Here is a 14,370-nt window from a genome sequence, read left to right as displayed (position 1 = left end):
TGTCCAGGTCGTTGGGATAATCTCTGCCTTTGTGTTTTCAGCTGTGTTCTCCTCACAAGCTTGGAGAGATGTGAAGTCAGTCTCTCTTGGCCTAATAGTGCTGGGCAACAAGAGTCCCCCCCTCTCCCACTCCACCGCCGGATGGTTTATTACAAGCAAAGCTCAGCAGTAATCAGTACAAGTTGTACAAACCAGAAGGTTGTTTTCAACAGATAGAGCCTTGCATAAGTTTTAATACAATAACTCACGTCTCACGACGTCATAAAAAAGAAAACTTCAATGTATTTTATTTGCCAGACCAGGGGCTCCTAAAGTGGGAGTCTGGAGCCCCTGGGGGCGTCGCAAGACACCTCTTGGGGTCCCAAGATCATTTTGTTGCTGATGTGCTCAGACTCAGTATTTTCTTATTTGTGAAACCGATACCAAAGCATAACTAACCTTTCTCATAATTTTATGACTTTATTATAAGACACCCCCCCCTCCCACTTGAAATAATCAAGTGGGAGCAGCAAAGCAACGGGAGCATAGAAAAATTGGCATGGAGGGACCAGCCGCTGGCGATAAGATGTAGAACGCAACAGGCTTTTAACTACTGGTCGGGTTGATGAGAGGCATGAGAACCAGAAGTGACCAATCAGGAGAAGTGGAACAGCGGGGGAAGAACACAAGGAGGGACCTGAGGATAGGTGACTGATGAACGTGTTAAAAATAAGCATAAGAAACTAATTGTGACGCTAAATGATCTCACTGAAACAAAAGACAAAACCAAACCCTTTGCTAAGACTTCAACTGAACTACACAAACAGCAAAAAAAAAAAAAAAAAAAGGAACGAATAGGAAGCTGTGTGACATGGAACATTAAATGGAGCGCTGCTCGTTCTCCGACAAGAGTAAGAGTATGATACAGCTCCAGACTTAAAGAGGCAGGCCTGCAGAGAACAGCATCGATCAGAGAAGCATGAATGAGAGCCATGCAAACTCTGGAGGAGCTGCAGAAATCCATTGCTCGGGTTGGGAAAATCTGCTGACAGAACAAATATTTGTCACACAGACCAAAAATGCTGATCTTTAGGGACGATCGGTTATATTGAACACCAACTTTGCACATGACCCTGAACACACCATCCACACTGTAAAACATGGGGCTGGCCCCAGCATGCCTTAATCCAGCCAGGACAGGAAAGCTGCTGAGAGCTGATGGGAGAATGGATAAAGCTACATACATAGATGAAATTCTGGAAGACTTGAGAGAGAGAGGCAGAGGCTCTCCTTCCAGCAGGAAAACCATCCTAAACTCGCAGCCAGAGCTACAATAGAACGCCAGGATGGCCAAAGGTTGAGAGAAAATTACTGCTCACAGACGCTCAGTAACACAGACACACAGTAAAAGGAAGTTTCATCAAGTAAAAACCCACAAGAGTTGAACCAAACACAGTCAGAAGTTTACGGAAAGAATTTTGAACACTATGCATCATTGTCCTTCTGCTTCACTGTTACTTTGTGTTTGTGTGCAGCGTACATTCCCAATAAAATACTCTGAAGCTTTTGCAAGTTCCGCTGTGTGAGCACAAATATAACACATTATAAGACTGCATAACCTGAAGTTTTAATATTTCTTTATTTAACACACCACTCTACATCAAACCCAGCTCTGTGCAATCAGCATTTTTTTTAAACAATGTATGTGTAATAAACAAAACCTGTGGAAATATATTCAGCCTGCCAACCTCCACTCATCTGGGAACTGCATCAGGAAGCAGCAGCTCGGTCAGCACGATGGATTTTTAATAGTTTGTGTTGAGCCGTGCATATTAACATCGATGTTTAAAGCTCAGCAGATGATTCCTTACAAATAAGAGACATGGTAGAAAAGGTGTGACTTGTACTTGTACTTACCAGATCCGCTGGTAAGTAGTAGAGAAATTGAGATTTAGGGAGACCTAAAAGGAAAGCAGTAGGATCTCTTCTCATTTTGATTCTAAAACCACCCATATTTCCTTTCAAAAATAACTAAAAATGACTTCATACTCCTGGAAGCAGTGAAAGTATGCCCCCTCCCAGAGTGACAATACAAAGAGAAAACCTGAAACCACCTATTTTATTCTTTATTTCAAATACCAGGCGTTAAAAGCAGCCTGTGAACAAGCTGGGTTTTCTTTAATGTGCCGTGGTTCAGTCTTCTTCAACACTCTATAAACAAATCCTGAATCCTCCTCCCAGCTCATAGATCAGAGGTCATTAACGAAGGAAATGTTGATGCTAAACGTGGTTTTTGTGTTTTTAAGGTTTGCAGACAGAGGCAGAAACCTTATGGACTTAAAAATGGCCAATGAAGCACAGAATACACACCAAAAGAAAAAAAATATCAGACTGGATCCAAAAATTGTAGTGCTCTGTTTTTTATATATATATTTCATAAGAAAGGACTGTTCTTACATTTTGAAGCAGAAGGGCAGGGGTCCCACTTTCCTCAATCACAGCAGGGGAAGAAAAAAAAAAATCCTCCCCATGTTTAAACAACCCAGCTTTTAAAGTAGCAGCCTGTACCATTTCTAATTAAAGGGGATTTACATCATTTACATTTTCTATGTGAGAAACAGTCAACTAAATTAAACCTCTAGAGGAAAACGAAACAAAAACCATTTACATTCAACTTGAGCAAATTAAAACTATACAATAATCTACATCCAAACAAAACCCAAGTCATCTCCCCTTCCTCTCAGTCAGTGGGGATTTCCCTTATGAGGCTGATTAAAAACACCAGGTCCTCATCAGCACTGCTCATGGACGCGCTTCCATGGCAACACCTGACCAGGTGCCCTCAAAGAAAAGGAGAGCGGTGAGAACAACAAAAAAAGTTATCTTAAAGTTACATCAATAAATACATAAAGACTTAAACCTTCCCCAAATAATAATTTTGGATCGGAAAGACAGAAAATGCATGTTTACAGCACCTGTTAGTGAGAAGGTAAGTCCCCCACAGCGTTCTAAGGGGAATTATTTCCTTCATCTCAATAACCACCAACAAAGGGAAGGACAGCGACGTTTGACACCAGCGGGGCTTTCATGATCAGCTTAGCTGCACTGCCTCGTTTTCTAATTAGGACCCAACCTGACTCCATGACTAGATTTTATTGGAATAAAATGGACTGATTTGAAGGGAATTTAGACCCAACTGGTTTCTTTATAATTGGATGTCACTGTTTCTATGGCTTAAGTAACACCTGTAATGAATTGCTACTATTTAAGCTGAACTGAATTAAAGATCGTTTTGCACCGCTGTAATTCAGGATACAAATGATCAGATTTCATTCGATTTTCTGTAGCGCATCTGAAACAAGAGGGAAATGACTGAAAAATGAATTTACTACAATCCATCTTATCTGAGAAGCCTGGTGTTCCTTTAAAGTGTTAACTCGGTCTTCTCCCCTACTGTTTTATGAGGATTCTTTTGATCAAAGAGAAGCAAAAAAGGAACGTGCAACAGCAAACTCCAAAAAATGTGAGACAGAGATAAGAGAAAGAAGCAGCGAGCAGGGAGGCTGATTTGCTTTCCTTTTTACCTGTTAGATGTGGAAATATACTCAATAGTGAAGTTTTTACATTGGACTGAAACAAAGCTGATTGCTAAAACAATTTCAGTTGTGTTCTAAGAATCCAGAAGTGCTGTTCTGATAAGCAGCATAACTCCCAACACTGAGGATCTAGCAGATTACTTCTGCTATAGTATTGAGCCTATGTTAACTCTATCAGCATTGACCGGTGACCTTAGACCTCCACGTGGAATGGAAATGCATCCAAAAAATAAACTTGGGCTAATTTCTGACATCAAGGTTTTGAAAAGCTGTTCCTTTTAAAACACATGTCTTCATCATCCTGTTTCTACAGCTAAGATAACAAGGCAAGTGTTTTAGGGCTGAAAGGAGTATGGCATTGCTCTTCTGCTCACTGCCAGTCAGCTGGCTGAAAAGATGACTCGTACTCTTTTCCTTTGGTAAGTAGTAAGACAGATTTAGTTGCTTGGTAATATCTCAGGAAGAAGCCCATACTGTCCATTGCATTAGCGCTGGCTATTTCCAAAGAAAGGTACGCAGGCATCTTTGCACTGATATGCTCTCGCATGTAGGGTTGCTGCAAAGTGAATTGTAACTGAAAAAAACAACATTTCCTTTGATTTCTTAGCAATTTTAAAGGGCCTATATCACGCAAAATCAACTTTTTTGACATTTTAACTACGTTTTTATGCTAGGCCTTCATCAAAATCGGTATTTTGCTTGATTCATGCATGTCTGAGTAATCCTGGTAAATGCAGCAGCCCCTCCCTGCCCTGAAAAACTTTCATTTCTGGTCTACACAGAGCGTTGATCATTATATAAGTAGACGCCTCAAGGACGGACGCGGCCTATTGGCAACTAAAGTCCAAATATATTTACTGTAACTGCTGCCACGGACAGTGCAAAACACTCGTTGCATCGAATGGCTTGACCTACTTCTGCTTTAACAAGTGTTACTACCAGTACTTCAGTACTACACTCGCTGCCCCCAAAACTTCCCTAAAGTCAATATCTACACCAATTTGCCAATATAAAGTAAAACAAAGACTTGTATGTACTCTGAAGGTAAAGCTAAAGCTTATGTGAACAATGGACTGTTTGCGCTACTTCTGTCCCACTTTTGTGTGCATTAAGCCTCAACAACACACCTCGTCACTACGTTCCAACAATGCACTTCATAGTTTTATGTTTGACTGACAGAGATCAGTGAACTCTTTTACTACTGTCCATGCTGTGACTGAAGGACGAAGCAGAAGCTGCTCAGAGCTGCAGACGGAGACAGCGGATGCTAATAACATGCTAGGTTAGCTTTTAATAGGAAGTGTGTCGCTTACGCGTCTTTTATCTTGCAAAACTAAACTTTTGATAATAATAACTACTTATAAAAAACAGTACAAACGTACCTGGTGTAAAAGTGGGTGTCGTCATCTACAACGTGCTGCAAACAGAAGCGGCTCCGTAGCTGTAGCTCTTCAACCTGGACTCAAAGCTGTTCAATGATTCTGTGCAGCCCCTCGGTTTCATTTACCAACTCATTGGTAATTTGTCCCGTCGTCACAGAGACACAATAGTCATGATCTGGAGCCACGGTCACATCCATCTCAGTGTCTGGGTCCTCTGCTGGGTCTGCTGGGTCTGCTGTCCATCCACACTGAGCCTCGGAGGGAGCAATAAGTAGTAGCTCCACCCAAAAAGAACTGGTATAGCCCGTTTCTTCAGGCTCCAATCCTCAATCCTCCAGGAGTCTCCACTACATCTCCTGGTAAGAAATGTCAGCTACATACTCAGGTACCTTTTGTAGGAGTGAAGTTGACACGTCGTATTTTAGTTAGCCCACTGCAGACGCACAGCACTATCAAACGGGAATGAATGTAAACTTGTATTCCGAGTGTAGAGCAACGAATTAGTACAGCGAGGTACACAGCAGTATAGCCCTGAAACTCCTAACTTTTGATAAGTTAAACGCCTTCATTGAACCTTGAATACAATCATTTTTCTTCACTAACAACGCCAAATGAATATATTTTATATTTTAACAAAGAAACAAGTTTGATTATCCATTAAAATATATTTCACTCTCTCACACACAATGCTGAGCCTTCTGTACACACCAACAACAATAATTTCTTCATATTTTTGCGTGCAGATGATAGTAAAGAAACTGAAACCACCTGGCAACAATGAGCACAAGGACATGAACTTCTACAGAAAACCAAAAAATGGCAAAAAAGCAGAATAAGGCAAGATCTATAGAACATGAGATACAAAGAAAATGTCGATAAATATAAACACAAAATTAAAACCCTAACCTATCAACTCAAGATCATGACAATGTGTTTGCTAGTAAAGGCCTAAAAACAGCCTACTCATCCAAACAAACAAGTCGCAGTTCATCAAAATGTAATTATACAAAAAGTGTTTCTGAAAATGGATGACAGGAAAATGGAGATACTCAAAGCAGAACCCAGGTCAATGGAAACCAAGAGCACAAGGCCTCTAAGGCTCAGTTTAATGCTTGCAACGGCAACTACGAGACAGTCTCTGACCGGCAGCCTTCATTCACCGCCGTACTTACCTTCTGTCATTGTCCAGCAAGCAATGTGGTTTTATTAATTTGTTCCCTTTCTTCAATTTAGGTTTTTCATAATTGTATTGCAACAGTTTTTCCAGTTCTAGAAGAAAGAAAAATAATTTCAATAAACAAATAATGAACATGTAAAAAAACATTAAAACATTTCTTTATTGAATAAACAGGCACCTAATTGATAAAAAAAAAGCTTGAATCATATCAAGGTTTAATGTAGAAAGTGTAACATTCTAATTGTTTTTCAGGTTTGTACAGTTACAAAGTTATCCCTATAATTTTTTTAGCGACAATTTTTAGTAGTAGCCTATTTATTATCATGTATTTTAAGTATTGTAATAGGAAAACTTGTTGATATGTTGTTCAAACTTAAAAAAGATGTTATACGTGTGTGCCTTTCTTTTTCTGCAGTTTAGTTATAAAAGACAGGAGCAGCGTGGAGGCTTCCCAGAGTCACCCAGTCCCTCTGTGCTTCTGTTTCTTCCTTATGGAGCTGGAAGCTGCAGCTTTTATTTGAAGTTTTGACGTTTGAACCGCAAAGTGTGGTTTCACACAGCAGGACGCTCCGCGGCCCGAAAACCACTCCCGTGTCTTCTGCGCCCCCTGGTGGTCGATGGCAGAAACTGCATCCTGTGGTGGAGCAGAGGTTTTCACTTTCTGTTTCGGAGAAATGCGACCGAAGACAGAAGTTTGCGTTGAAGTTTCAGGATAATCTCCCACGCTCACGCCAACAGACAGCGGCTGTCGATGGAAAACACGGAACCAACTCGAACCTGCGGAGCATGGTGAGAACTGACACCACAACCGCATGATCTACTTTACCTGTTTATGTTTACCAACATAAACAGGCTGAGTGATAATATGGATGTCTGAAGGATGGGTTGGAATGAAGCTTTGCTTTTAGACCCGGCTGTTCACAGTCTGATCTGATCTCAGCCCATCATGAAGCTTGGTCAGCTGGGTCAATGCTGTTTAAGGAGTTTGCCTAAAATGAGCAAAGACAGGTGCAGAGACAGAGGTTTCGCTTTAGTTTAGTTGCCTAAACTTAGCTTGACATCTTTGGAGGAGGTGGTGGTGGCTATGGTCTCTGTAGTTCTGTGAACCAGCTGCTTCAACAGAACACAGAGTTTTACTTTAAGGTTTTTGATCCTTTCTTTTCCCTCTGATCCGAGGCAGTCCAGTTGTCCGAACACTGTCAGAGGATGGGTGTTGCCTCTCCTGACTCAGCTCTTTCAGGCTTTAAAACAATAAACCAGTGAAGTTTCAACCCTTGGATCAAAAACTTCCTGCTTCAAAAACTGTAGATCTTGACCGGGTTCTAGAAATGGGAGAGCTAACCTCAAGCGCACAAAAGCGCTGTCATAATTTTTCTGTCTATACCACAGGAGTTCAAAGCAGCCATGTGTGGCTGATCAAATGCTCTTAATGGACTGATCATCAGCAGATGGGAGCACCCATAGAGAAATCTGTGTGTTAGCACAAAGTGAAGGAGGAAAGACATCATGAGAAGCCACTGTCCATCCGCCTCTATCAGGGCTGCAAGGCCGTTCCATCATTCTGCAGCTGTCAGATTATTTGCAGGTGGGCAGTATTAAAACAGCTTGTCTGGGAGGCCCACCAGGAGAAGGCCTCTTCTCTTCAAAGAATATAACAACATGACTTTTACAAAGCAGCATCCTGACCACGGGAAACAACGACCCTTCCAGATCATACCAGATGTCAAGCACTGTGGTGGAAGTGGGACGGCTTGGGCTTGGCACAGGAACTGGGGACCTTCCAGTCAGTAAACAACCACCAACTCCAAGGTAGACAGGAAATGATCAATTAACCAGCTGGAGACTGGATTAGCCAGTTTCCCCCTCTGATCAGTGATCTGTGGGTTGAATAAAGAAAAAGTGAGGCAATAAAAAACTATTCATGAAACAGATTGAACTATGGAATCTGACTCTTTTTGGTCTAGACTCTCATCAGCCAACAGTGGGTACTTTGATGCACTTGTTTGAGTAGAATGCAGTTAGATGAAGGTTAGGGACATGATGGAAATGTTCTTAATTTTCTTTGTTTTTCTCTATTCGTTATGTTTGATTCACTAGCTCTGTCAAAGAACCTGCAGCACATGTTTTCCCTCTGTTATGTGTTACAGTCCTGAGGGCGAGAAACAATCTGAATCAGTCGAAACCTGAACTGACAGATCAAATCTAAAAAAAAAAATGGAAATCCTTTGGCCCAGGAAGAGCCTGATCTGTTCTACTGGCCAATCTAAGCCTAATTCACAGCTGAAGCTTGGTCCAAACTGGTTCCTGCACCAGTACTGGACTGATAAAGCCTAACAGAAACCAGTATTTCGAAGTTAAAGGTGCTTCTAATCGCTGTTGATTCCATAGCTGGGTCTGCAGTGCTTTTCTGTCTTGGTTTCATTTTTGCTTGATAAATAATGGCAGTGTGGGTTTGTGTTTGGTGTTACATTAGAATAGCACCAGAACCTTTTGTTTTTTGTGGCTCTTTTGGCCTTCATTTGAAAGAAGGCTGACAGGAAATGGGGTTGAGAGAGAAGAGGAGGACATGTGGCAAAGGTCCACGGGCAAAGACCTAAACCCGGCATGGCCACATCAAGGACTGAGGTCTCCAAACAAGGGTCACACAGGGGCACTACACATACGCAAACACCAAGCCTTTTTTTTATAACACCATTGTTGTTATGATAAACATATGTACTACAGATCCAGACATTTGCAAGCCAGTTTAGTTTCCTTTTAATAATAAATCGGTTTTAAAACAGGATTCAATCTATGGATTTGGAAAATGAATGCGGGACGTTGATTTGTACTTTGTCTGTATTCGCCTTTAAGTACAGGTAGACGTTACCAGACCATGCTGAGGAAATGCTAACCAAATAAAGGACGGCTTAGTATTAGGGTGGAGAAATGTAGCAAAAGTCAGCTTCAGAGCAGGAGAAACCCAGTCACAGTTTGCAGAAAGCTTCTGATTATTTTTCAAATCAAATTTAGTGTCTTTAAAATAAGCAAAGCAGCCCCGGACCATCGTTCTACCACCACTGTGTTTGACTGGCGACATGAACTTTTTCTGAAATGTTGCCGCATAACTTCTTAAAAGTTAGAAGGTTTCCCAGAGTGTTCTGGAGCTCATCGGGATGTATTTTTTTTACTAAGAGTGAATAGTAAAAAGTAATAGTAAAAAGGTATTCTGATAAATGAAATGTTTTAGTTGTTGCAGATGATAGATAACAACCAAACTAGGATATTTATTTGTGCAAACTTGTGATTCTCTCAAAACTGTTTGCTGTACCGTAAAGCAGAAGAATTTCACAGGGTGTTAATTTGTTTTAACCATGAGGCATGCACCAGCCGCTCTGTCATGTGGAGCATGGGTTTGTGGGTAAAAGGTACGGTCAGAATGTTTTTAATAAAACAATTTATTGTATGTGTTCTGGTCCAGCATGTTAGTCAGAATGAAAGCTTTTGTTATATTCTAATCCAGAACTGAGTTAGCCAAGTCACCCAAAAGCCACTCCTGAACCTGTTCTTCTTCTTCTTCTTCTTCTTCTTCTTCTTCTTCTCTTTTAGCCACAAGGAGGTGGCCGAGGCCAACTTCGCCCTGCATGAGAGCCACTGCCAGCGATTTCTATGCCTCTGTCCTGACTGTGATGAAGCTGTTCCCAGGGATCAGCTGAGGCAGCACAGAGAGGAGCAGCACGCCCAGGTGGTCATCCACGCTGTTGCTCCCTGCGGGTCACGCAACACGCTGTGGATTTTTCCCTGCAGACTGAACCTTATTGGTTTCTTTCTGATTTAACCATTCTCGTCTGTCTGAAGGTGAAATGCTCCAAGTGCAACAAGAAGATGGAACGCTGTCACCTCGCGGATCATGAGGTGAGTACTTTTGAACTCAGAGAAGCTTCGGTGGGATACCGCATGGGGCCCACATCAAGGTTGATATTTTCACTCCACAGAGTCTGGACCAAAAGTTTCTCAGGCTTTGTTTTCTCTGCTTTGTTTGCTCACATACATCCAGTCCTGCGTTTCTGGACTGGAACAATGATAAGTTTCAACCCCAACCGATTTAGGGCCAGATATGTGATTAAAAAAAGTGGGATTGGTATGAAAGCAGAATCCATAAAAATCTTTGAGGAGCAATGATGATTGACATATCAGATGATTGACATCAATCATCTGATATCCGATCCTACTAATTGGTCAATATCTGATCCAGGTATCGGATCGGTGCATTTCTACTTAAAAACCGAGTCCATGAGTGGAATTTAATAATTTTAAGTGAACTCTACCAGTTCTGCCAAAGACACGGGCTAGAAGTTTGTTGATTGTTACAAAAAGTTATAATTGAGGTATAATATTTTAGCTACTATCAAAAATAATGCGTAATCGAGCTGAATGGGTGTGTTTGACCATATGTGGAGCAGAGAAAATCAAACAATAATTGTTTTTAAAAATTAATTACAGTTGTTTGTCTTGCTCTAGTTCAAACTATCTTGTTGCAAACAGTGAAGAGCAAGAGCCCAGCGTGGGTGGAGCCTATCATGGGTTGAAAGTGATGGAGATCTGTTAGAGCTGCACGAATTGCTAAGTTGGACCACAGTTGCCATTGCAGTAACAGTGTTTGCAATCTGACAGACGCAAAGGACCGCTTGGATATAGTCTTTCAAGGGTCAGCTTCGTGAACTTGGACTATTACTGTCCATTAAGATCTCACCTGATCCAGGTCTTAGCAAACGGTGTGTCAGAAGATTCACACAGACTGTTGGGGGGGTGGGTTGTAATGATTGAACAGACAGTAATGATGAAAATATGGGTTACACATGATCAATGCCATCATCACAATATTCAACAATACTAAGGTAATTTCATGTAAAATCATGCAGTAAATGGGTATCCGCTGTGTGCAACAGAGCAACTTGATCTTTTCAACTCTGCTCTGCTTCCAGGCCGAGGAGTGTCCGGACCGTCTGGAGAAGTGTCAGTACTGTGAGCTGGAGGTGGCGTGGAAGCAGCTACGGGAGCACTGTGTGGTCTGTGGGAGTCGCACGGAGCTGTGCAGGGACTGCGGCAGCTACGTCAAACTGAGCGACCAGCCACAGCACAGTTTGACCTGCTCGGCCGCCGACGAGGAGGACTCACCTCGACCTGCCAGCAGCGCACCAGGCACAAGTGATGACGTGCCACAATCTGCCCAGAGCTCGCTTCATGTCCAGAATATAGCAGAGAACATAGTGAGCTGCAAAACCTGTAGGACTTCCGTTCTGGCAGAAAGGATGGACCAGCATAAGGTATGGTTACCATTGTCCCTGACATTTGCTTGGGTGATTGGGAATTTCAAGTGTAACTCACCCCCATGTAGAAACATATTCCCGTCTACAGACACATTTAAAAAACTCCACCAAAGCAGGCAGAGTTAAGCGATAAATGGCAGGGGGTCGCTGTGTTCAGGAAAGCAGCAGCTAGCTTAAATTTGTCAATGAATCATGAAGAGGACCAAGTTACCCTGGTAGTTACTCCATGGTTTGGTCCTCTGAGGTGGAGCATTTTTCACCCCCCTCATCACCGGGGTTGGAGGGAGTCCGTGGAGCCCAGTGGGCCAGAGCCGTATCAGTTTGAGCTGCTGGCTGCTGAGGAAGTGGAACACAGGATCAGTCTAAATATATTATCATATTTATTTCCCGCTTTATAATTCAAGAACTCCGAGTTCGAGTGAAACAGTGCTCACTACAGAGCCCTTTTATTCATGCGTGTGCTGGGTCCTCTGCACGCCGTATGGCAAAGTGCAAACAGGACTTCTTATGACTTTCTTTCAACAATGGCTTTCTTCCTGCCACACCATGAGGGGCACGGTTGTTGAGTACACAACTAACAGTTGTCCTGGCTACAGTTTGTCTTACCTAGCAGCTCCTCCAGAGTTACCGTGGACTTCTTGGCTGGTTCTCTAATTAATGCTCTTCTTCTGTCAGTTGGGCGGCCATGTTTTGGTGGGTTTAAAGTGCAGCTATACAACTTGAGATGCTTTAAACCTTCTTCCGGTTACCCGTCAGTTGTGTTCCTTCGCCCACATGGGGATGTTTGCTTCCTTACGAACCTCTGAGGCCTTGACAGAACAACTGGATTTGTAATGAGACTAATGTATAAACACTTCTCAAGGCGATTGGTTGAATTAAATTTTATCTTGGGGTATCTAAGTGAAAGATGCTGACTTTATGTGCATGCTCAGACTTTAATTTGTTAACAAAGATCTGGGACTACTAGGCTAAAAAAGTCTAAGTTCACAGACTATCTCCATCCAGTCTGACTGACAATGAGGAACAGGCAACATTTTCAGTCTGCAGAGATATACTCTAGGTGACTTTATAAAGTATTGACTCCAGGGAGCTAAATACAAATGCACGCTGCAGTTTAATTTGGTTTTAAATTACTGGAAATAACCTGTCATGCTCCTTCCTTTTCACAACTATGTCTTTGTTTATTGGATGATAAATCAATTAAAAGGACACAGAGGTTTGTGGCTGTACTGAGACTAAAAATGAAAATGTTCAGTGGGTATGAATCATTTTATAAAGCACCATATTTAGGTTAAATGTCATGTTTTCCTCGGCCATAAGCTGAAAATCTTCATAATTAACAGAAATAAATGCTTGAAAACATCTGCCTGTGTAAAATGTACCATATAAGGTGTTTCACTTAGTTAATTGAGCTCTCTTTAAATAAATGACCTTTTCAATAATATTCAAAGTTATTGAACGGGTCTGAATATGTAACTGTCAACTGCTGTGACTGAGGAGCATCATCACAGCAACAAATTCACTTTGACACATCTCAGTGTCTGTCTTCCTTTGTCACGAGCAGCTGGAGTGTTATGGCACATCCCAGTTGGTCTATAGAGAAGTCGACCCGATGGAAGACAAGTTGGAGGATGAAGATGACTTCTACGAGCAGCAGAACCAAGATCAGTTGAGCAGTGCTTATAAGGCTACTTCCCTGTCCTACACGGGGAGACTGGCTCCCTGGGGCAGTGGAGGAGACCCAGACCAGATCAGCACCTGCCCACACTGTCATCTGGCTCTCCCCTTCCCAACACTGAAATGGCATGAGGTAGAAATGCCACATATGCTATTTTTTTTTTTGGGGGGGGGGCATGTTGAATATTTAATAACTAGGTTTTTCTTCCTTTTGTCTCGTAGGCAAAGTGTCGAATCCATATGGTCTTGAAAGGCACAGATGGTTAAAGTCGGGGGGAAGTCCTTTGAATGGATCTGGTGCCTGAAGGAGTGACGATCAACATAAAGACCATCCTGGCTGTTTTAATGTCACCTAATTCAGCTTATATCTTAGGATGTGTGTTTACATTTCGTTTTGTTTTGTTTTGTTTTTAGCGGAATCGTGTTGCTTGCCAAAGTAAAACATTCAATCTGGGGCCTTTGTACATTTGCTAGAGAAAATGTTTTTGTTCGTTTCTTTCAGTTTCCTATGCTACAAAACACAGCCTTCTATGTCATTATAGATTAGATACATGTTGATGGTGCATGGAAGATTACAGACACCTTATTATTGAGCTGAATGACCTTCTGCCAACAAAGCAGACAGCTGAACTGAGCGAGGACACATGGAAGACGGAAGCTGCAAAGCAGAGCTGTTAGCAGGGCGCCGCTAAGATCTGGGCTGCATAAAACAATTACACCATTTTCTTCATGCTTTGTCTCGAGACTAACACTAGCAGGATGGATTATTTACTGCTACAAGTTCAATCTGTACATGTAAGGGCATTGTTTCCATCTTGCCACATGTGTCGGGGTGGCTAAAATGTTGTCTTATGTGGGACTAAAACATGAGGAAATGAAGCACAATTGTGGAGCATCAACTCCTGTCTCTACGATGAGTGTTGCTTCTGTTGAGCCCGTGATTTGTATGATATGTTTGTATTGGGAGGATGAGTGTAACATTACAAGTGTTCTGCTGCATCAAATTGGGTCATTTTTTTGTCATACCCTCAGCATCATGTTTGATTTTTGTCATACATAATTATCTATTTATACGGTCCCTGACATCTTCCAAGTAGGCAAATGGTTAAAGGCAAGTCTATTTATAAGGCAATTTTCAGTAACAAGGCGATTCAAAATGCTGATTTATTTACAAAGTAGGTGAAATTGCATCAGATATAGCCTCGTCAGCCACTCTTATCTTGAGGTACGTTTCTTTCTTCATCGCTGTA

General features: G+C 41.9%; 1 protein-coding gene across 1 annotated transcript; it reads left to right on the top strand.

Annotated features, from left to right (window-relative positions):
• The first annotated feature begins 6,520 nt into the window (after positions 1-6,520).
• On the top strand, positions 6,521-14,124 carry xaf1 (XIAP associated factor 1). The gene is made up of 6 exons (XM_012863204.3): positions 6,521-6,923; positions 9,723-9,858; positions 9,972-10,028; positions 11,099-11,440; positions 13,008-13,253; positions 13,343-14,124. The coding sequence occupies exons 1-6, from the start codon at positions 6,886-6,888 to the stop codon at positions 13,385-13,387; spliced, it is 864 nt and encodes a 287-aa protein (XP_012718658.2). The 5' UTR covers positions 6,521-6,885; the 3' UTR covers positions 13,388-14,124.
• The last annotated feature ends 246 nt before the right edge of the window (positions 14,125-14,370 follow it).

This window comes from Fundulus heteroclitus, chromosome 18 (genome assembly GCF_011125445.2).
Source record: "Fundulus heteroclitus isolate FHET01 chromosome 18, MU-UCD_Fhet_4.1, whole genome shotgun sequence".
Classification (NCBI taxonomy): domain Eukaryota; kingdom Metazoa; phylum Chordata; class Actinopteri; order Cyprinodontiformes; family Fundulidae; genus Fundulus; species Fundulus heteroclitus.
Note: the sequence above shows the minus strand (reverse complement) of the source record. Positions and strands in the feature narration are given on the sequence as shown.

What these genes read in the sequence shown, in the direction of transcription:
- xaf1 (XM_012863204.3), top strand. Translation starts at nt 6,886, where the DNA reads ATGGAAAACACGGAACCAACTCGAACCTGCGGAGCATG. An exon ending in GTCACCTCGCGGATCATGAG is followed by an intron (nt 10,029 to 11,098) that starts GTGAGTACTTTT and finishes CTCTGCTTCCAG; the next exon opens with GCCGAGGAGTGTCCGGACCG. An exon ending in AAAGGATGGACCAGCATAAG is followed by an intron (nt 11,441 to 13,007) that starts GTATGGTTACCA and finishes TGTCACGAGCAG; the next exon opens with CTGGAGTGTTATGGCACATC.